At 50.2% G+C, this 22,457-nt stretch overlaps 5 protein-coding genes across 5 annotated transcripts; 2 read left to right on the top strand and 3 right to left on the bottom strand.

Moving 5' to 3' along the window:
- Positions 1 to 874: 874 nt before the first annotated feature.
- On the top strand, positions 875 to 7,345 carry J7T55_012362 (uncharacterized protein; the record flags this gene model as incomplete). The annotated part of the gene is made up of 14 exons (XM_053137239.1): positions 875 to 949; positions 1,012 to 1,478; positions 1,609 to 1,669; positions 1,740 to 1,807; positions 1,866 to 2,081; positions 2,157 to 2,662; positions 2,732 to 3,000; positions 3,226 to 3,876; positions 3,968 to 4,026; positions 4,119 to 4,196; positions 4,275 to 4,797; positions 4,919 to 5,260; positions 5,334 to 5,652; positions 5,817 to 7,345. The coding sequence occupies 14 exons, from the start codon at positions 875 to 877 to the stop codon at positions 7,343 to 7,345; spliced, it is 5,163 nt and encodes a 1,720-aa protein (XP_053000160.1).
- Positions 7,346 to 8,678: 1,333 nt separating this feature from the next.
- Positions 8,679 to 9,156, bottom strand: J7T55_012360 (uncharacterized protein; the record flags this gene model as incomplete). Its single annotated transcript, XM_053137238.1, has 2 exons — positions 8,679 to 8,937; positions 9,005 to 9,156. 2 exons carry the CDS (start codon positions 9,154 to 9,156, stop codon positions 8,679 to 8,681), a joined length of 411 nt encoding a protein of 136 aa, XP_053000159.1.
- An 895-nt stretch (positions 9,157 to 10,051) lies between these two features.
- Positions 10,052 to 10,465, bottom strand: J7T55_012359 (uncharacterized protein; the record flags this gene model as incomplete). The annotated part of the gene is made up of 2 exons (XM_053137237.1): positions 10,052 to 10,347; positions 10,402 to 10,465. The coding sequence occupies 2 exons, from the start codon at positions 10,463 to 10,465 to the stop codon at positions 10,052 to 10,054; spliced, it is 360 nt and encodes a 119-aa protein (XP_053000158.1).
- A 1,579-nt stretch (positions 10,466 to 12,044) lies between these two features.
- J7T55_012358 (uncharacterized protein) lies at positions 12,045 to 12,629 on the bottom strand (the record flags this gene model as incomplete). The annotated part of the gene is made up of 2 exons (XM_053137236.1): positions 12,045 to 12,419; positions 12,495 to 12,629. The coding sequence occupies 2 exons, from the start codon at positions 12,627 to 12,629 to the stop codon at positions 12,045 to 12,047; spliced, it is 510 nt and encodes a 169-aa protein (XP_053000157.1).
- A 1,330-nt stretch (positions 12,630 to 13,959) lies between these two features.
- On the top strand, positions 13,960 to 20,950 carry J7T55_012357 (uncharacterized protein; the record flags this gene model as incomplete). Its single annotated transcript, XM_053137235.1, has 10 exons — positions 13,960 to 14,362; positions 14,447 to 14,543; positions 14,613 to 14,773; positions 14,921 to 15,124; positions 15,255 to 15,362; positions 16,332 to 16,360; positions 16,433 to 19,283; positions 19,385 to 19,550; positions 19,614 to 20,057; positions 20,116 to 20,950. The coding sequence occupies 10 exons, from the start codon at positions 13,960 to 13,962 to the stop codon at positions 20,948 to 20,950; spliced, it is 5,298 nt and encodes a 1,765-aa protein (XP_053000156.1).
- Positions 20,951 to 22,457: the final 1,507 nt, after the last annotated feature.

The raw sequence follows: 22,457 nt of genomic DNA, 5'->3' as shown, positions 1-22,457 counted from the left end.
ACAATTCAGGCTAGCCCGGCTGGCTCCCACCGTCAAGGTGACATTTCGATCCCTTGATGAGACGCTGAGGGACTTTGGATACTGAGACCAGGAACCGTTCTGATTCGCCCTGCATCACTAGCACCTGTGCCTTGCGCCTTTTGTTCCTTATTTGTTCCTTACAAGCGGCATCGATGCAGGAGCACGCGTGGTGGGTACTCCTTAGTATGCACACACCGCGGCAACTTGTTGGTTCTGTTAGATGTCTTTCAGCCATTCTACTTAGGAAGGTAGCATTCGTCTACTAGATGTGTCCGTTGCTCATGACTCTTGCCGAACAAGTGTCTAGACTCACCGAACCTCCGCGTCCACAATCAGGAGATTGTACGGGCAAACACTTTGCAGCCAGGCTATGGCGTGAGAACCCATGTTCGGAAGTTGAGCGAAAATCTAATGCACATGTTGGTTGGGCTTTTTTTCGTTTGATCCTGCCACCATTCACTAGTCTCTGAGCTGGGAGATTACCATAGTCCTGCTGCACGGAGACGTGGGCTGCCTGACATTTGCCACTGGGCCAGACTCAGGAAGGCTCTCCGAGGGTATCGTGGCATTCAGACATGGTGTTTCTCATGTAATTTTAAAGCATACCCGCAGCTCGATCCTTCGTGCTTGTTGGTAGTGTTGTCTGGCTGGTGAGGTACCAGGATTGTTGGATAGGAGTAAGCGGCTGTTGGTCGAGGCTAGTCAAATGGAAATGTCTTGATACACTACATGAACAAGTCAAATATGGATATATATATATATATCACCTGGATGCCTCTCGTACAGCTGGAACACAAGAAGCAAGCCACGACACCACGGATTGTCACGAGACACACGCCTACATAGAGCCGCAATGAAGCTCTCAGGGCTCCTCGTGCTTATTGCTTCTGCCGAAGCATCCGCGAAGGCTGTGTTTGCTCATTTTATGGTAGAGGTTCCTCCGAGTCCTGGAAGATGTCCAAACAGACGTGGTGCTAATCGGATCTACAGGTTGGAAATGTTCCAACATGGAGCACAGAACAGTGGGAGTCTGACATAGCCCTGGCCCAAAGTGCTCACATCGACGCCTTTGCACTCAACATCGCTGCTAGTGAGCCTTCCACGTCTGCAAGCCTCGACTTGGCATTTGGTGCCGCGGCGTCTGTTGGCTTCAAGCTGTTCTTCTCCTTCGACTACGCTGGCAATGGGCCTTTTGACAAATCGGATGTGATCTCCTATATCAACAAATACGCAGCAAGCCCGGCCTACTACCGACACAATGGAAAGCCTTTTGTATCCACATTCGAGGGCCCACTCAACGCTGCAGACTGGGTGGCGATCAAATCGGCCACAGACTGCTTCTTTGTTCCCGATTGGTCATCAGAGGGTGCCAAAGCTGCTCTTGCTCTCGTACCTGGAGTCCCAGATGGTCTCTTCAGCTGGGCAGCATGGCCCTGGGGGGATCGAGACTCAAACACGTACGTGAATATTTTACTTGTCTTCCAAAGAATCTTGTCTCAGACATAAAAACATGTCGGATACACTCAGCCGCGCTTCCTTGTGCATCTGGAGTGCCGAACACCTAGCTGATGCAAGACACTAATGCAGGTACACTGATGCTTCTTACCTGCAATACCTCAATGATACTGGAACAGCTTTGCCTTACATGGTAAGTTGACACGTTACGACCGGTCGCGCCTCTGCACGCGTTGGTGGACACTGATACTTTCGTGCACCAGATGCCCGTATCGCCTTGGTTCTACACTAATCTGCCCGGCTATAATAAGAATTGGCTGTGGCGAGGAGAGTAAGTTCCAATTCAAGACAATTCTCCCCGGTGTTCACCAAATACCTGACAGTTCTAGCGACCTATGGTACGACCGCTGGGAAGAAGCGATTTGGGTACAACCTGAATTCATCGAGATCATCTCTTGGAATGATTATGGAGAATCCCATTACATAGGGCCATTACATGACGATGGATTCGATGCTTTCAGCGTCGGCAAGGGGCCCTTCAACTTCGCCAAGGATATGCCACACGATGGTTGGCGACAACTTCTTCCGTTTGTCATCGATACATAGTAGGTTTCACAGCACGCTAAGTCTTGCTGATTCGTCGCCGACATAACGGAAAATGTGCTAATCGCCTTCCACAGTAAAAATGGCATAGCCACCGTGACTGAAGAAGCAATCACAGCGTGGTATCGTCTCACTCCGAAGACGGCTGGCTGTCAAGATGGTGATACCACAGGCAACACCGCCAGCCAGCTGCAAGTGGAATTCACACCATCGGCGGTTGTGCAAGATAAGATCTTCTACTCTGCACTACTTGCGAGCGCCCAAGCGGTAACTGTCACAGTCGGTGGAGCAGACCTCGGCGCAACGTGGACTCATACTCCATCTGACCCGGTGGGGATCTATCACGGGAGCGTCGCCTACGGCAGCCACACCGGAACTGTCGAAATCAAGGTTGGAGACCTACTGTTCAAAGGCGAGAGTATCACCACCTCATGTACGAGGGCGACGGGTCAGAATGGCCTTACTAATTGGAACGCGTGGGTTGGCAGTCAGACCGGAGGCGCCATCCACGCCACACCGTCCCTCAACATCTCCGAGCAGGTGTGCGTGGAAGGGACTGGTGCAACCGGTTTCAGCGAACTCTGTGAGTTCACCTGTCAATACAGCTACTGTCCTATTGGTGCGTGCTACTGCACCAAATTGGGACCTCAAGCCGATCTCCCAATCGAAAAGAACACACCAGGATTCGGAACGGTCGGCTACCCGGCCGTGGGTAAGAGCGCCGACTACAGCGGTCTCTGCGAGTATGCTTGCAATTACGGATACTGCCCCGAGCAATACTGCTCGACCACGAATTCCACTCTCTTCATCCCAACATCCTCTCCATTTGACCCTCCTGCTTGCATTCGGGGGACCGGCTCGGGCGACCTGGAGGGGCTGTGCAGCTATGCATGCAATTTTGGATACTGTCCTATTCACTCTGTAAGTCACTCACTCGGGAGCCTTTCCCTGCATGCGGACTGCCATCTCTAATTGGAAACCTACAATCAACAGTGTAAATGCACAGATCAAGGTGCTTTGCATGAGCCCCCAGCCCAAATACACGCTGGGGGGTCAGCTGCTGAAGGCAAAGACAAGTTCCTGTATGATGGCCTCTGCAATTTTGCCTGTAGCAGGGGTTACTGTCCACCGGGATCATGTGTCCAGTCCCAATCCGGGGCGGAGACCGCATACATCGGCAGAGATGTCTATGTATCTCACACCGCGCAATGCGACGCCCCCTGCGTCTTGGTGCTTCCACCGAGTGCTCTCGGGAGCCCCACAACGATATCACTTGGTCCTTATACCACCTCTCTAGAGGTTGCGGTCCCAACAACGTCCGGCGCATCGACTATCTACACTGTCAGTGTCACTACCATCACAATTTTACCTCCTCCAATCACAACAACAGAGATCCCGTTCTCGAACGTCGAGATCACCACGGACGCCCACAACGGTTTCTCCTTCCAACCAACCCCAAGCATCGTGTTCCCACCTATAGGATACCCGGTCACGATAGTCACCGACGGCACTAGCACGGTTACCACTCGTAGCGTCACCTTACCCCCTTGGCCTTTTGTTGATCCTGGTGATCCGGTACAAACAGCAACCAGTGTACAGAATCCCGACCCAACTGATGAAACGACGACTGGACCTCCCGCATCTACTACCACATCCACGGGTGGCGTGCTCCCAGTTTGGAAAACGTGGCCACCCGGTATTGTGACTCCTGTCACCGACAAGGTCAAGAAGATTGAGCCTGTCGAAGATGCTTCCAGAAAATCTATCAGATTTCCTTGCAATGTTTGGTTCATGAATGTAAGTCGTTCTATGTTACCGTAAGCCATGCTTACACCTCCGTCTACATCGCCAAGACACTGTGTGTGCTAATTGATTTTGACAATCCCAGCTGTGCACTGATATAATCGGTGGCTGGAAAATAAATTTGCCCGAGGGAGTGATCGGACCGTGAGTGCAGCTTTTCAGCCAGATCTATGTCCTCTAATTGCCCTTCTTCCTTCTCCGTGTATAGTCAATCAATCACGCTGACAACATATCAGAGGCCCACCACCCCGAAGCTACTTTGATATGGATGGCTGGGACTTTCCAAAGCCATTGCCCCCTTGGCCGAAGATAACGTTAGTTGCTCTCCGGTTCTTGCACAGCACTGCGCAGGTTGGGCCCATAAGCTAACCAATATTCGCTCGGTGTATCAGCATAGGGACAAACGGGTATCCCACCTTCTCTGACGAGCCAGATTGTAAGACTGTTTCGGCCTCAATATGTTCCACGACCACCTCCTACGGGCTCTCCGCAGCTGGCGAAGTGACGAGGACCACCGCCACGAGCGTCATGTCGACTTGCGAGACCGTCTACGGATGCGACGTCAGCGACTACGACTCAGCTACCGCGACAGCAGTGTGCTCGAACCCACCAGCCAAGCGCCAGCAGACCCCAAGAACAAACTCAGCCTCGGCAACCAGCACGGTCTCAGCGGAACCGACGATTGATCCCCGGCAGGCTGGCGAGTGTGACGACCCCACAGCTGATGTTATTGTCTATATGAGAACTGGAAAATGGTCCGACGCCGACGTGGCACCCGTCGTAGCGCTGCTGGGGGAGCGCGGCGTGAGCTATAACCGCTTCGGAACAGATGCCATCAGCGGGGGATACACGCCTTTCCTTCACTTGAATGAATGTCCCGAGTCCCTTCGGCTGGAGCTGGAGCAGATGAGCCAGGTAAGAGATTTGCATTATATTTGGTGCAGTCTTCATTATTTTCCCCCGCCACATTCAATTGCGGAGACAACGTCCTTCAGTCGCATTGTCACACTACTAACGTTTTTGGGAACATCGAAAGGTGGCCACGGCCTTCGACTATCTTGAATATCAAAAGCAGCAATTACTGGCTAACCCTTCGCTACAAGCTCAAGATACTGTTGAGGACTCGGTTGGATCTTCAAACCGGACAATCCTGACACAACGGATCCAGAATAAACTATGGACTCGAGGTACTGACGAAAGTGGTGTATGGCAAATGTCACAAGTCTCGACCCCGCCTGATGCAGACTGGTTAGGCGACACGGATTACACGTTCCAGAAGAACGGCATCAGACAGCATCGATATTATTTCGAAGGTGATGACCCAGGCACCGGGCAGTACATTTATATCATGGAAGAGGCGATAGATCAAGCGAGTGTGGTGAGTGGCTGTCTCCTACTCCCGTATAACTTTACTTTCCAGTCCATGCTAACGAGGACCATGTTCCCTCTAGGGCCTCAAATCCAGTTTCGAAGTGTTAGAAATGCCCGATTTTGGACCCCCTGCTCAGAGGAAGGTGGAACATGGCACCGAGGTGGCTGCTTGCGCCGCGAGCGCGGACTTCGGCATTGCGCCTGGCGCCAAGGTCATCCTCGTTGAAACTGGAGACAGTATAGCCCAGATCTGGAACCATTGCAACGAAAAGTACCTCGCGGCTTTCATTTCGATTCTTGATGACGTGAAGAAAAAGGGGAGGCAGGGCAAGTCCATCATCAACCTGTCGGCGTCGATTGAGGTGCCCTTGGTGACGCCGCATTTCGTAGACACTATGGGTAAGTCGACACACCTTTTATCTTGGCCTTCGGATTAGTCTCTCTATTCGCCCGGAACTTGGCTCCGTGGCGCAGGTGCCCAAGGCTCCACGTCGTTGAGGACCAGTGGACGAAGGCATTCCGACGACCTCTTTCCGTCTGACTTAACTAACGCGGGTTGACAGCATACCTATTCCAAGAATTACAGAAGCTTGGGGTTTCGATTGTTACAAGTGCAGGCAACAAGGCAGCTAAGGGGGTACGTTGCGATGACGGCTTGCCGCAGCGACTGATTCGGGGGGACGTTGCTGCTATCTATTCTCCAAAAATCGAGAACCTGATAGTGGTGGGCGCTACCGATGGGAACGGTAGGCATGCCTATTTCAGTGAGGTTTTCCGTTCTGATGAAGAAGCGTCGGACAATATCGTCCATGCTCCAGGGATGGACGTCATGGTACCCACGATTAACGACCCGGAAGGATACCCCTACGATTTCGTCAGCGGCACCTCTTTTGCGGCACCTATCGTAGCGGGCTTGATTGCCTACTATCGTGGATTGGCGTCTCCTTGGGCTGAACCCTTCGAAGACGCATCTACTATGACAGAACTGCTGGTGATGAAGATTCTTCAAAGGGAGCTGGATATTAACGACCCCGAGGTCAAGTACGGGGGAGTAAGGGCAAAGGGGGATCCGCAACCTTTTGCCTGGAATGGCCAGATCAAAGGCGAATCATGTCTCATGAATGGCCTGTTGCAAGATGCTAACGGGAAGCCTCTCTGTCCCGAAGAGCTGAGGGATTGTGGCGGCATCGAGGACAAGCAGAAGAGAAAGGCATGCATACTGCCCTCCCCCGGAGCCAGCACGGGCTCCGGCTCTTCAGGCGGTGGCAATGGCCTGAGACCCAGCCCCATCACGTGGGCACCCGGAACACCCTCGCCAACATGCAGCAGCAACTGTGGACAACTCTGTTCGGGGTACTACTGCCAGCCGAACCCCACGGGGAAGCCGCCAGACTACTCAGACCCCAAGCTCCACCCCACGACCACGTCGGCGCCACAGCCGGCGACCACTACACCACAGTCAGCGACCTCTATACCACAATCGTCGCCATCGAACCAGCCCCGTGTCCCGTCCCGCTCCGCGCGGTGGGACATGTTCAACATGGCAGTGACGCTGGATGACCAGAGCTTGGAGTACGTGTGGGTCGGGCACGAGGACGACGAGTCCCAGGGCGTGGACGCGTACCTTCGGGACAACTCGAAGTGCTACAACCCGGACTGGGAGGGCGCGGACCACACCTACCCGACTTACCCGGCGAGCATGGAGGTGCACAACTTCTTCGGGGCGTCGGACTGCAAGTTCGTATTCCAGGTGGGCTCGCAGTCCGAGTGGCTCGGCCTCGACGGCGGCGAGTGGCTCGGCAACGTTATCTGCTCCGAGTTCGACTACGCCGAGTGCTACAAGGACGCGGACAAGACCTTCTACTCGTGCGACGACATGGATGCCTACAGGACGAGGTGGGCGTACTGCACCTGGGATCACTGGTTCACCAAGTCCAACACCAGAGCGGCCACGCTGTCACGCCTGGCTGCCATCCGGAAGTTGAAAGCTGAGAATGGGACATCCCGCCTGGGTCTTGAGAGTGACGGGAGCTTGTCGGTGAACATGACCAAAGAAATTCTTAATGGAACAGCAAACTACAAGTTGATTTGAAATGTCTTATTATATCATTGATTATATAAATAAATTGTAATTTATAACATATTGTCTTGTTGGTATTCAATGGTTCTGATTATTATATCTACTTAAAGGCCCTAAGCCTCCTCGCGACGGTATATCACCATAGTCAATAATATTACTGTAATAAGACCAGACTTTCTATCAACTTTCCAGCGTCTGTCTTGTCCAAGGCCTCGCCGTTAATGAGATCACGAACAAACGCGCTTCCCACCAGTGTATAAATCTTCTTGACACCATTACCCTCCACTGGGCGTAGCATCAAAGGCACCTTTGCCCCTTCTACAGAAGCAACCATAATGACCAGCCTTCACAGTCTTGATCAGAGTCAAGAGTTTGTTTTCCGTTTTTGCAAAGCACTAACGCATAATATTTCGCGAATAGATTTCACGCATACCTTCTGTTATATGTTGAGGAAAGTTGGACGTGCTGTACACTCTAGACCAATCTGCACTCGACTATCCACCAGCACTGATAGGGAGGTCTGCGCTTTTCTCGTCTCGGGCCTTCAAGATGATAACCAACAAATCGTATTGGATAACTTAATCTTAACATGAGCCCATAATAACGTCTCCGCGCGTAACAATCTTGTCCAAATCAGGTGCATACATCGCTTTCCTCATCATCATCAGAGCACAATGCTTCGTGTGCGGAAAGTTTGACGTCAAACCATCCACCCTAGTTCCTTTGTTATAAGCCTCAGCCAACCGTATAATAATATATGTACAATGTGCAATGTGCTCTCTGTCTGTTCCCGCCCAAGCCCACCTCTTACCAGGTTTGTTCTCAACGATTTGCGAGAGCTGAAATGGGCTTAATTCAGTTGACCCTTCCGGGTCAAGCCAGTAAGACCAGCTGCTGGCGTTGAGCAGGTCCTCGGATGCGTCGATGTACTCTTGCTCTCCGAAACGCGGGCACTCCGGATGTAACCAAGCCTTAGATAGCATGTCGAATGAGCAACCAGCTGCTTCGGCCTCGGTCACAGTTTCGCCACAGTGGAGAGGCTGGACAGAGGCTGTTCGCGATGCTAGTCGGAAATATGCTGTCGACACGACGCAAAGTAAAACGGTCAGAATGGACAAGAGGGTGTATTGAATCGCAGAACGCCAGTGTTTATGGGCGGAGTAGTTCTTGTGCCCATGTTCAAGGAGGAGAGGATTGTGTGATGGTTGTGAACCTGCTTCCAAGCTGAGCTTGACCTCATCAGAGGCAATTGAGTCGTAGGCAGGGTCTGACCTAGACCAGGCGAGACGATCCAGGAGACCCATCTCGCCAATTCTCAAGGAAAACAGATTGAGACACAGTGATGTTAGATAGAGGTTCGCTCGTCCGTCAGGAGGAGACTCTGAAATTGAGATGAGTCGATCGGGGATGAGCTATGGGGAAGATGCATGACTTGGGACGAAGTTGAACCCCCAATCTTCTCAAGCGAACCGATTGCGTCGGTATTGATGGGATTGTTAATCAACTCGATTAGCACGCCGCAGTGGATATCTGTCATGGTCATGCCGGTCTTGCCGACCGCCAGGGTAATGGTCAATCCATCTGCACGCGCGAGCCGAACTGCGCTGCGCCCCTCACATGTCGCATAAGAGGAGAAGGAAGTCTCAGTTACACACCCGATATGTTATGTACATCATGTAGACTTTGCGCTGCACGTGTCCAGTGTGGCTCGAATTACGTAGACGCGGGGCTTTGAGCTGTGTTGGCAAGGCCTCCTCGTATATCGTCTCGATCAGTGATATGCCTAGACTCGAAGGATTCGTGACGCGCTTACTTCTCTGCATCGGCGTCAATTAATTGTCCGTTGCTGTCAGAGGCGAATTGAACTTCCGTTGCATCATATCGAATGGTGGCTACATTCCCAGGCATTAGCGCCGCTCCTCCTCTCCCCACGCAAGGCTTGAAGGAATAAGAGAACTAATGCATGTCAGAGCATGTGACCCGAGACCACGACTACCTTTGTGGCCAACTTCTGTCAATGCATTGGATATCACGGCAATGTGATGGATTTACGCCGCATCAGGGCAGGAAGCGGTGAGCAGGAAACCCGGCTGTCTTGAGCAAAGATGCCTGGATAGTCTCTGCGCCCTTGGGTGGGTTTGTCGATCATGATTGCAGTATTACTACTAATTCCGGTAAAAGTCGCCAACCTCATCAGGCAGTGGAAACTGTTGGAAGCCTGTTAGGCGGCCATGGGGCGAAGCAGATGAATGGGAAACCGGGCAAGAATAGCCTACGAGAAGGCGGATGGCATCGAAGAGTTTGCTTGAAATTTCGTATTCTCACGAAGAAGGCATAATGACCTTTTCCCGAGATGAAATCCCCTGTCAGAACACAAATCGAAGTATACGAGAACAAAATAGTCGGCGAAAACTCTGCCTACATAAATTTGTAATCGTTGAACGCATATCATTTTCGCCTCCGGGAGTTGAATGTGTAGAAACATGTGCGTCTTACAATAACGTATTATCATCGCCAGGACTTGAGTTCCCGTTACCTAGAGAATTGAAATACGAGATATAGACAAGCGTGGGGTTGATGTGTTGAAGTGATGGGTTTGTTCATATTTGCCTATGTTATGCGAAGAACTGGGTCATTACAGCGGTACATAGAAGTCCTTTCTCCAGCCGTCATGAAGTCTGCAGATCCATCCCTTCGTGCGAAGCAGTTTTAATTATCTTAGACAACTTCAACGTAAGCCGCATCGGCATCGCTGGCTTTTCCGCGACGGACCACTTCGACATAGGCCGCGTCCGCGTCGCTGGCATCTCCGCGGCGCACTACCTCAACGTAGGCAGCATCTGCGTCGCTCGCGTCTGCACGACGGACGACCTCAACATAGGCAGCGTCTGCATCACTAGCATCGGCGCGACGGACTACCTCGACATATGCGGCATCAGCGTCAGTGGCATCGCCACGTCGGACTACTTCGACATAGGCCGCATCTGCGTCGCTACTCTCACTGCGCGGAATTGCTGTACCAATTTGTTAGGTCTAAAATTCTTATTTGACTCGCGTAAAGAACTCACCGACTGCCAGAGAACCAGCAGTGTAAAGAGCAACAAGAAGTCCAGTGAGGTTTGTGAAACGCATTTTGTCGCGGTGACTGTGAAGGTAGACTCTGAACAAATCGACAGATTTTCACTGATATTTTCTTTTTGTATTAGAAAGTGTGAGTGAGCAAGATATTGGATGCGAAAGACAAATATTGTGCAACAACCCGATTTATATACGAGAGCAGCTTCCATCCACGGCGTAGCTCGTTGGCTGACTTGAGATCAGTTTCCATCCCAATATACCAAGTGCTCATCAAAACCCGCCTAGTCATTTTTGGTATGGATAAAAATCGCAGCCTTGCTCTTGATGAACTCATGAACAAACCTGTGGACGTAATTGGTCTTGGTCTCAAGGATCTGCCAAGACGTCGGAGTAGTTAGTCTAAAGCTCCCCGCACTTCCAGGAGGATAAATCTGCTACAGTAAGAGATCTGCACATTGAGATTATCCAAGGTTCTTTTGTAGACTAAGTGGGATTTTGCATTACAGAGCGTTTGCATATGACCAGTCACCAACATTATGTGCACGTAGTGCTATTGGCTACCCTTTGATTTCGAATCCTATTCCGAAACTCCCGGTGGAGTTGTTCAATTGTTTGTATTCCTCCTTTCAAGGCTCTCCGCAGATGGAGCTGTGCCTCTTTGTCAAAGTACCTATGACGGCTGATGAGAATCATCACCACTGTCTGTCATTGAGACCTTCCTTCTCTGTCGATGATCAGGTAAGTTGATTCAAGATCGGCATCAACCCTTGCGTTCCCACTTCGACATTGATGAGATGTCAGTTTTCTTAGCTACGTTTCTTGCCACTTCTCTAATGATGTCTATCTGACGCTGCGTCTGACCATGCTTCTGACCTGGCTTGTACATAATGGCCTTAAGACCTATTAGAGGACTCCACAACTATCTGGAAGCCATGAGCACTCACACAGTAGTGGAGGTCATGTGGCATTACTCCTTGAGGTAACCATTTTGTTTGGCTTGAGGACAGGATCCTAGCACCAACACACAGGTGTAGTCTCATGTGCTTACGGATTCCAGATGACAGCGCAGGCTGTGTAGCGTTCGACACAAAGATCCATGTCAAGACTTGCGTCAGACCCAATTTTTACCCTTTTGGAATCCTGTCCCCCTCCTTCCCCAGGGATTGTGGGGTATACCGGCACACCATGTTGTTGTCACGTTACCACTCACAAACCACGAGGGGCGGACATGGCCATTGTGGATCTTCATTCTCCGTGCTTGACACTTCATTCATCCAATGACCAACAAACTTTACTCACTGGCCATACCATGAGTTGAAAGCCAGCAATTACGAGAAGAATTTACTTCTATGGTTTGGGCCGGCAGAAGTAGATAGCTATTGTTCGTATCTGTCTTCAATTTTAACAATGGCAGAAAGTCTATAATTCAACTTCCAATAGATTGTTCGGACAATATAACATAGTCGACGAGTAAGTCGATATCGTCCACATGAGTCTGAATGAGAGCATCAAGTGTGCTAGGCGACACTAGCAAACCCACGCTTTGAATGGTACACTGAACAGTCCAAGCCTTTGGGCAGAACTCTGAAATGATTTACAACGAAGTTACCCATACGACGAGATTTGGTCATATTCATGATTGTTGTTCAGTCTCAAACGCCAGTCCGATCGAAGTGAGCGCTTCCGTTCCCTCTGAAGAGTAAACATCACCAAAGGTAGGGTGCTTCAGGTACCCAGGCTCAAAAATGCGATCGATGCTTCTCTGACTAGCCCAGTCATCAAGTGCTTCCCAACTGTTGCAATTATGAGGGCTAGTGACGTTTGCTCCTGGGATAGGTTCCGTGTCGAGCCAGCGCATGGTCCTTGGTTGCACATCTGCGCGACACATTACGCCCTGGCGCAAAGTGTCAACGCAGTGCTCAAGGTGAAGCCTCCTGTCTTCGATCTGCTTTGCTGATAGCTCATCTGGGAAGTAGTGTTCCGCGTAAAGGTACTTGCGCAAGTGTTTCTGTAGTATTTATGTGGTTAGATGACTGCGAGTATTCAAATTGAAGCATGAAGGTCCGATTCCAATATCACTTACCAGGCAGTGTAGCTCATGGTAGGCGTGCAACATCCCGAAATAACCACCGTCAGGAAGCTGAACAGTCTGATATTTGCGGTCTGGCGAGATGGCCTCTATCTCTGATTCCGAGAATCGCAAATTTGAGTCTGACATGTGTCATTGATAAGATCCGGATGAGTGACAGATGGGGCCAACAAACATTGGAGAAGGGCTGTCCAAGCACCGTCTACCTCTGGGCCCGGGGTGCCCATATACTTGGTATGAAACGCTTGGAAAACTTCAGTCCTTGGTTTGAGTACCTTCGAAGCCGGCGCTTGATCTCATCAGTCTTATTCTTCCATTAACACGGGCTTCTTTTCATGCTGCTGGTGATCTCACAGTATGCTCCTGATGAGTTGTTATTGGATGCTCGTGGAGCAGTAGAGTGTCCAATTGTGAAAGAAATGAGACTCAAGGCCAAAACACTTAGGAAGGCTATGATGTTAATTCCCCAACGAGGACTTCTCAATTCACACCTGGAGCAAACAAAACCATCGGGTCCTTCTTCCTTTGTTGATTCAATGTCGCGTTCATCGTACGAGTTCCGAGAGGCAAGGAAGCCTTCTGCCTCATGATTAAACGAAGCCATAGGATCAAATTTTGCGTTGAGAAAAATACTGATAAAAGATTAACTCTCGTGTTTGGAGAGTCTCTAAAAAGGCTGCTGCTGCCTAGTTCCCTTCAACTCGCTCGATGAAGGTCTCGGAGAACCAAAATTGGACAACCTACACAATAAGTCTTGATATCGGGACAACGGCTATGCCAAGCAAGGTTTTTGCATTCCTTCGATCCACACGTAAGGTAGCGGTCAAGTTGCCAGCATAAAAGTCGAGATCATGCTGCGAGTTGTTGCCAAGTGCAAACCATTCCTGTCCAGAGGAGTGCAAGTCTCCTGTATGCATATGTCTGTCCGGAGCAGCACTTCGCTGCTAGTCTCTGCCGATCAGTGGGTTCAGAATCGTTTTTGGAGACCTTGCATGCGGCGTAAACCATTTCATGATTCTACCTTCTAATTAAAGCTAGATCGAACGGGTGAAAGGAAAGCTTCTGTCATTCGTCATCCTCGCAGGGATCAACACCGCTTACGTCTGCAGTCCTGAATCCCGGATAGTTGGTTACTCCGGGACAGGAGAGATTCATCCAGGTTGGAGCATGTATCTTTTTCAGGGAACAAGTTTCGAATACTTTATACGAATTCCAAAGATGTAGCGTAGCGAAGGCCACTTACCATACAGTATCCCATCCCGTACTATAGGGTGCTAGGGTGTTGAGACCTGGTACGTTGGTGGGTCTCTGGTTCTCCTGTTCCAGAGCTGCTATCCGGCTCCCTGATAATTGTTCTTGAGCTATTGAGTGCTACCTTGCTCTTCTAGCATTTCACTGATGCAGTGCTCTGTTCGTCCGGAAGTTCTTCGTTGCGTGTGTTTCTTCCCAAGACATGAATATGCCGTTTTTCAAATTCTCGGACCATCAAAAGTATGAACTCTTGCCCGTTGTCGAAAATACCAACATAGAGCCAAAAACCGTGCCGCGGAATCGCAACTTTAGCTTTACCTTGTGGATTGCCATCTGTAGGCTGTTTCTGTTTACTCTAGCCGGCACAGGCTTCTATGCACTTTGCACGACCATTTTCCGAGCCAACACATCATCGGATGGTCAACTCGCCCTGTATTCAGCCACATGCGCAGACCCTTACTTCAGAAGGGAGTGGCGGAGTCTTTCCGAACATGAGAAATCATCGTACCTAAAAGCTGTTACTTGTCTTGCTTCGACTACATCCGTCTTGAGAGACAATGGAACGATCTACGACGACTTTCCATGGGCACATAACCAGGCCGCTCATCATAGTGAGTAATTGTTTACATGTCTCAAATGAAATGCTAGATTCTATCCTTTTTTTCATATGCGAGGTGGCTGATTGAACCTCGCAGCTCATGGTAGCGCATCGTTCTTGACGTGGCATAGGCGCTACATCTTTGTCTACGAACAATATCTCAGGAGCAGATGCGGATACAAAGGTGCACTCCCGTGAGTACCTTCTCATGAGCAGCACGACCAGTTCGAATTCTCTCTTGTCCTATTATTGATGGTCTACAGGTACTGGGATTGGACCCTTGACTGGGAAGACCTCCCCAATTCACCCATCTTTTCCAAGAAGCTTGGTTTCGGCGGTGACGGAGACCCGAGCGCCCCTGAAGGGGTTGGCGGTGGACATTGCCTTACAGCGGGACCATTCAAAGACTTCCGCCCATTATTCTGTAAGAGCAATTTTTTCTTTTGCTTCTGGGCACCTGTGCTGGGACAATACCCAGCCACAGAGGGACTGCTAATTGGAACGTTATCAATCTCCTCAACAATCATTGTACGGACGGCGAAACATTGTAGAGGCTGACTTATCTGTACAGATGGGCGTCATGATCAACCTCATTGCCTGTCGCGCGGCTTCACCAATTTTTCTGGGCCCCATGCAGACCTGAGCCCGGCTTCCGTAGAGAAGATCATGATAGCGGAGACCTACCGTGACTTCTTCCTGCAGTTATACAACACTCTGCACAACGTGCTCCCAAATGGAATCAGGGGCGACTTCTATAGTTTCACAGCGCAATATGGTAGGGCCTTCTCTTGCTAAATGAATTGGGTAGATAACTTACTTAATTACTGCAGACCCGATCTCTTTCCTGCATCATGGACAACTGGATAGATTGTGGTTTCACTGGCAAAAGTCGCATTCGAAAACAGAACTGAGCGAATACCTCGAGGAATCGGAATCATCAGATGATGGAATTATTAGGCTCGCCGGCTTGGATGAAGACGTCTCAGTAGCGCAAGTCATCAATACCCAAGCCGGTGGAATGTGTTATCTTTATGACTAGAAAATGTAGTTTTCTTCGGGACCGGTGTGGTTTGCTCGACATATTTGACTGTCCTAGAGTACGAGCAAGGGCATCTATAGACACTCATATTCACTTCATCGAACTATCCTCATACAAGACTGATACTGGAGTTTCAGACTGAAAGACCGTAGCGTGACCTCTGCCTACTCAAACACCTGCCTCATCATCTACTTCGGCGTTCGACGGCATTCATCAGCTCCGCCTCTAATCCGCGGACATGGTTCTTGATAAGCAACTTCGATATATGCTAACTTCTTCAGGAAACTCGGTTGCAATTCTTAAACCCGATTGAGTGGCTGACCAATAGTCCCGCAGCATTTGAATCCTGTTGGTTAATGTTTTGGGGAAGCCTTTTGCTCCTTTCACCCCTTTTTCACGTCGTTCAACTCACTTTGACTGCTTCGAAACTGCTGTAGACGCAACACGCTGTATATGAAGCTCAGTGGGACAAACAGCGAGCAATCACGAGTTTTGTTGTGCTTGAAGGTGGCTCACGCTTGTTTCTGTCCTGTGATTATCAGGGCTGCGATTCCTGCGCTGCACGCTGCTCTGAAGCTGTGTTGGAACGTCCAAGAGGGTTGCGTGTGACGCGTCGTGCTGGTCAGATTCTGCACCGAGAAATAAAGGGTGGCTTGAGATCCACTACCCAGATTTTGCAACTTGCATCGCGTCATGGATTTCTCTGGCTGTCGAAATGACGGGGCAATCGAGCCTGTCGCTGCAGGCTGCCGCGGCGACTTCGATTTTACGATTAAATTTGAGAAAATCGTGTTCTCGTTGATACCCTCCGCGTTGGTCACATTTTATTTTGCCTAGTCCGCTCAGGCAAGGATTAGCCTGTATTGACTTCGAAGTTCCAGATTGTTTATTGTTGCATCTGTCCCTCGAATCGTTTTACTGCGACGTCGAAATGTGCTCGTAGATGGCGCGCTGCTGCGTTTCGCGAAATTGGTACGTGTCTCGCCTTTCTCAGACATTCTAGTCTGCAAGAGGCCCCAGCTAACCTATGTGCCGAGTCATCAGGGCATCACCAGTTTGCTTTCTGTTCTCCAGTTGTCTCTCCTGGTGTTGAGCGTTGTGAAAGCTGGTACATATGAAGCATACTTTGTCTCTTCCTCGGCCATGGCTTTTGTGTCGGGTCTGTGTCTGATTCCCCTCTCCTTTCTGGAGCATGAAAAATCACCACGGCCCTCAATTTTGCTCAGCTTCTATCTCGCCCTAACGCTGCTCCTTGATATTGCCCAAGTCCGGACTTTGTGGTTAGCGTCAAGGAATCACATCGCAGTCACGTTTTCAAGCGTGTTTACATCCAGCGTAGTGGTCAAGGCGGTTTCTCTCCTTCTGGAGTCGCAGCATAAGTCAAGATGGATACGTTGGGACACCAAAGAGCACAGCCCAGAAGAGACAAGCGGCTTATTTGGACTAGGTGCCTTCATCTGGCTGAATCGCCTCTTCTTGTCCGGATATTCCAAGGTTCTGAAAGTCGGCGACCTCTATCCCTTGGACCCAGCAATGTGTGCTGAGACACTGAACCAGAGACTGAACCGTCACTGGCAGGTTTCTGGATCTGCGAGCCGACAAGGGAAATACAGACTTGCTCGAGCACTGACGAAAACCCTTGCTATTCCAATTTTATTGCCGGTTTTCCCGCGAGCAGCAATGGCTGCCTTCCAGTTTTGCCAGTCATTTCTTATCAACGCACTTCTGAGCTACTTAGAAGAGCCAGAGCCCTCTAAGAATGTTGGGTATGGCCTCATCGGAGCAACGATCCTCATTTATCTTGGAATCGCCATAACATTTGCGCTCTATTGGTACTATCAGGAGCGTGCAATGTACATGGCCCGAGGAGCATTAGTCGCAGCAATCTACAGGAAGACTACGGAAGTTGGCCTACCTGCAGCTGACAATTCAGCGCTCACGCTGATGAGCGGCGACATCGAGCGCATAATCGCAGGATTCCTGAACGTCCACGAGCTCTGGGCCAACTCGGCGCAGGTAGCCATTGCCTGCTGGCTCCTCTCGCAACAAATCGGATTGGCCTTTCTCGCTCCCTTAATCGTTGTTGGAGCTTGCGCAGCGTGCTCAACCTTTCTGGCCAGACTCACCGGGCCACGTCAAAAGCTTTGGATGGAGCAGATTCAGAAGAGAGTCGGACTTACATCTACCGTTATTGGACAGATGAAGAATCTAAAAATGGCAGGTCTCGCCGCGCCTGTGGGTAAACTAATCCAGCGTATGCGGATTGATGAACTGAAAGCCGGGGCACGATTCAGGCTGATTTTGTCCTTTACGGCAACCCTGGGTGTTACACCTCTCTGCATTTCGCCTGTCATGGCATTTGCATTCGCATCACGCACACTTGGTGTTACAACTATTTTTACGTCCATGTCTTATATCGTTCTACTGGCTACACCGTTGTCTGTCCTGTTTCAGTCAATCCCAACTCTGATGGCTGCCTTCACATGCCTGGACCGAATTCAGGTATTTTTGGAGAGCGATGAGCGTCGAGACTTCAGAGCTGGGACATATTCAGCGACTGAAGAAGCAGAAAAATCATCGGCAAGTTGCAGCCAGAAAAGACAGAATGAAACTACACTGGCCACTACACCCGCAATCGAGATATCAGGCGGGTCTTTTGGGTGGCAGTCAGACCGACGTGTCCTTGCAAGCATCGACCTCAAAATACCGGATGCAGCACTGACTATTATCGTTGGACCAGTTGCCTCTGGGAAATCAACTCTGTGCAAAGCGCTTCTTGGCGAGATTCCTGTGGCATGTGGAACAACGCAAACTGGCTTCGCGCCTGGTTCAGCTCGGGTAGGATATTGTGACCAGAGCCCTTACTTGTCAAACGCTACTATTAGAGACAACATCATCGGTTTCTCTTCTTTCGAGCAACAGAGATACGACGAGGTCGTTGAAGCCTCGATGCTGCGTCACGATCTGGACGTCCTACTCCCTCAAGGAGATCAAACCCAAATCGGCACTGATGGCATCGCCTTGAGTGGTGGCCAGAAACAACGAGTTTGTCTCGCAAGGGCACTGTATCAGAACACTGCCATCGTGATCTGCGATGACGTTCTAAGAGGGTTAGATGCCGATACAGAAGACCACGTATTCAGAAAAGTGTTTTCCGCCGACGGCATTCTACGACGTAGAAAAGCAACAGTGGTGTTGTGCACCCATTCCGTGAGGTACCTACCCTTTGCTGATCACATCATCGCCCTGAATGAGAAAGGGACAATTTCGGAACAGGGTACATTCCAGGAGTTGGTGGCCAACCAGGGCTACGTTTACAGCCTCAAAGTGGAAGACAGAGTCAATCGCAAATCTGATGACGGAATTGGTCTCCCAACAGATGCTAAGACGCGGGGAGAGGAGTCGAAACCCACTGCCGTGACCGCTTTAAGTAGCGGAAAGGAATCAGAAGAAGAGGAGCTCAGCCGTATGTTTGGCGATGTGCAGGTCTACCGGCACTACTTTTCTCGCATCGGAATCTCGGCTCAAACAGTATTTCTTCTGTCAGCCCTTGCTTGGGGGTTCTTTTACAGTTTCCCGACTGTCTGGCTAACGTTCTGGTCTGACGATATTACATCTCAACATCCCGCTCACTCAAATGCCTTCTATCTCGGCCTCTACGCCCTCTTCCAGGTCTGCACACCAATTTCTCTCCTAATTATGAGCATGACTTGCTTCAGAACCATGGTCCACCAATCTGGCTCTAGGCTGCATCAGGACGCGTTGAACACTGTTATCTCGGCACCCCTCAGGTTTTTCGCTAGGACTGACACAGGCTCAATCACCAATCTCTTCTCTCAGGACATGACCTTGGTTGACGGGAGGCTCCCGATGGCACTGACGAATCTGTCCCTCTGTCAGTATAACCCTTCACCCGCTACGCATTCCCATTGGTCTTTCATAAAAGCTTCCCTCCACCGCTTCGGGCTTACGTAGCAGGAGACTAATGCATATTAGATATTTTCTCATCTCTGGGTCAGGCTGCTGTAATCGCTACTTCTTCACCATATCTTGCGGTCACTTATCCATTCCTCCTCGCCATTCTATATGGCATACAGAAGTTCTACTTGCGCACTTCCCGGCAATTGCGGCTGTTAGACCTGGAAGCAAAGAGCCCACTCTAGTAGGTCGCGTCCTCATTGACTGAATAATGACATCTCTGAAGCAAATTTCTAAAAGTTTACAGCTCTCATTTTATCGATACAACCAAGGGAATAGCCACTATCCGTGCCTTTGGGTGGGTTCCGGAAAACACCCGCATGAATCAGGTGTACCTTGATACATCACAGAGACCAGCCTACCTCCTGGCCATCATCCAGCGCTGGCTGGGCTTTATACTCCGACTCATAGTCGCGCTTCTTGCCATCGCAGTTGTCACCCTTGCGACGCAGCTGGGATCGAACACGGCCTTCACCGGCGCCAGTCTCGTGACGCTGATGAGCTTCGCTGAGGGTTTGATGTACGTCATCACCATGTACACGCTTCTCGAGACTTCCATCGGTGCTGTCTCTAGATTGAAGAACTTCAGCGAAAAAATTAAGCCAGAGGGCTCTGAGAACGAGACCTTAATACCAGCAACACTTTGGCCACAAGGTACAATTAAGTTGGACGGTGTCTCAGCCACGTACGAGTAAGTAAGCACCAATACTTGAGTGCTGGTCTACTTCTAAGCAGAAATCTATTGCTAGGGCTATTGGCGAGCAATCACCAGGGGTATCTATTTTCAATACTCCAGGAGATGAGAATTCAGGCAGCGGAAACGCCAGTAAAGATTCTCCGTCCCTGGCATTGAGAGGTCTAAAGCTTGACATACGCCCCGGCGAGAAAGTCGCCATATGCGGCCGCAGTGGAAGCGGCAAGTCATCGATCATATCGCTGCTTCTTCGGCTTCTGGATCCACTTCCCAGCTGTGCTGAAAACATCTCGATGGATGATATAGTTCTCTCCCTGGTCGATCGCACAACCCTTCGCGAACGGGTCCTCACTATTCCGCAGGAAGTGGTTTTCCTTCCCGATGGAACCTCCTTTAAGATGAATTTGGACCCATTCGGAGTATCTTCAGACGCTGATTGCCGGGCCGTCTTGAATTCTGTCGGACTATGGAGCTTGGTCGAGGAGCAAGGAGGTCTCACGGGCGGAATGGCCGTTGATATGCTGTCGCAAGGGCAAAAGCAGCTTTTTAGTCTCGCACGTGCTCTCTTGAGGCACAAAATCAGAGCGGAAGAGCACACAAACAACCATGGAGACATTGGCGCGATGCAACGCGGCGTTCTCCTTCTTGACGAGTTCAGCTCCGGTGTTGACCACGAAACAGACAAGGCGATGCAGAAGATTATCCGGGAGGAATTCGAGGCTTATACGGTCATCATGGTCAGTCACCGACTGGAAATGGTCTTGGAGTTTGACACTGTCGTCATGATGGATGCAGGCAGTATCGTGGAGACGGGGCGGCCTTCGGAATTGATCGAAATGGAAGGGTCCAGGTTCAGGGAGCTTTGGATGGTCGGGCGAGAGAAGATGTGATTGTAGCCAGCCAAGATTTCGTGATCTACACATTGTGATATCCACATGCAAGCACTATCACAGCTACATACAGCTCACAGGGGCCCCGAAGCTTCGACGGTCACTAGGTTGGTGTGTATAGTAGGGGACTGAGAAGACATACATGGGTACACCGCCATCACACGTTATTGCGCAACAATTTAGTCTATAACGGGTCACTCTATTACAATAACATGCGAATTCATCCTAGAATTAGTGACTATGCTATGCTTGTGTCATTGCGTATTACGCAGCTGGAGTATTGTCACTGGAACTCAAGTTCAATGCAGACAGTTAGTAGACAATCCCTGCCAGGCTTGCGCACGCAGACCCTCATGTCTTATCCAATTGGTGCTAATAGCAGACGAAGCTGAAGTGAACGCTGCGCCTAAAAAACAGCTGTAGGCTGGCCATATCAATGATTCTTTTACAGCGCAGTGGCTGAAGGCAATGAACTAAATCACCATCGATTGAATCTTCCCGAAGGTATCGATAGAATTGAGATTGTATTATGAAACAACATCAGCATTGACAGGGATCATCGTCCTAGGCACTATGGCCGAGCGGTTAAGGCGTCAGACTCGAACTCTTTCACAGATATCTGATCTCTTCGGAGGCGCAAGTTCAAATCTTGCTGGTGTCGATTCATTTTTGCATCCATGTGGATCATAGGATCGCCGTTGTGTTGTAAATTTGTGCCTGTCCTGCACCCGGCGGCTGCGTGGTGAGGTGGCGGGAGCCGGGAGCTGTGGACAGGAATGGCTTTTCACCAGCACAGAAAGGCTTGCACAATCTGAGGAAACCCATCTAGGGTCCCCGAAATTCTATATACGGTATCCCAAGTAAAGAGGAGTGGACAGTTCGACGGCGCTGACGCTACGTTTTACCCTCATGTGGGTCGCGGGATCGCTCCCGTGTGGAATTCTGCCAGGGTCATACAGGGCGGCTGTAACCCAGGCAGGGAGGGATGGGCGGACACCATGAGTGGTGGACGGGATTAGCGTGAAGAATTGGACGCTGCTAGGTTCTTTGGCAGTAATTTCAGATATTGTTTTGATTGTGATGAATCAATCTTGTCCAGTATGTAACAGACATGTTGATGTGTTGTCTCAATGGCCCGCTGCCGCTCTCGTGATTGGATATGTCAGCTGTGCCGCACCGACAGCGGCTAACACGCGCTTACTGCAACGCTGTAACCTGTCCATGTGGCGTCTGGAAGCTCAGCGTAAACTGGTGCTTCCTTGTCATTGACGTCAATTTGTCTAAGCCGCATCCGTAGCCGTGACGACACGTCCCTTGCACTGTAAGATGACATCTTCCATTTTGATATTTTGTCCAACACTCTGAGCTGATTCTATTACAGCATCCATCCACCGTCTACTCTCCGGTGAAGTTGCAACTGCTCGCTTAAACAACAATAATCGTGTCATGCCGCCCAGACCATCATCTCTACTCCTTCGTTCAATACGATCTTCAAGTATAAGCGCAG

Source organism: Diaporthe amygdali, assembly GCF_026229845.1.
Source record: "Diaporthe amygdali strain CAA958 chromosome Unknown NODE_2_length_3802984_cov_64_841326, whole genome shotgun sequence".
Taxonomy (NCBI): domain Eukaryota; kingdom Fungi; phylum Ascomycota; class Sordariomycetes; order Diaporthales; family Diaporthaceae; genus Diaporthe; species Diaporthe amygdali.
This window is presented reverse-complemented; position numbering and strand designations above follow the sequence as displayed.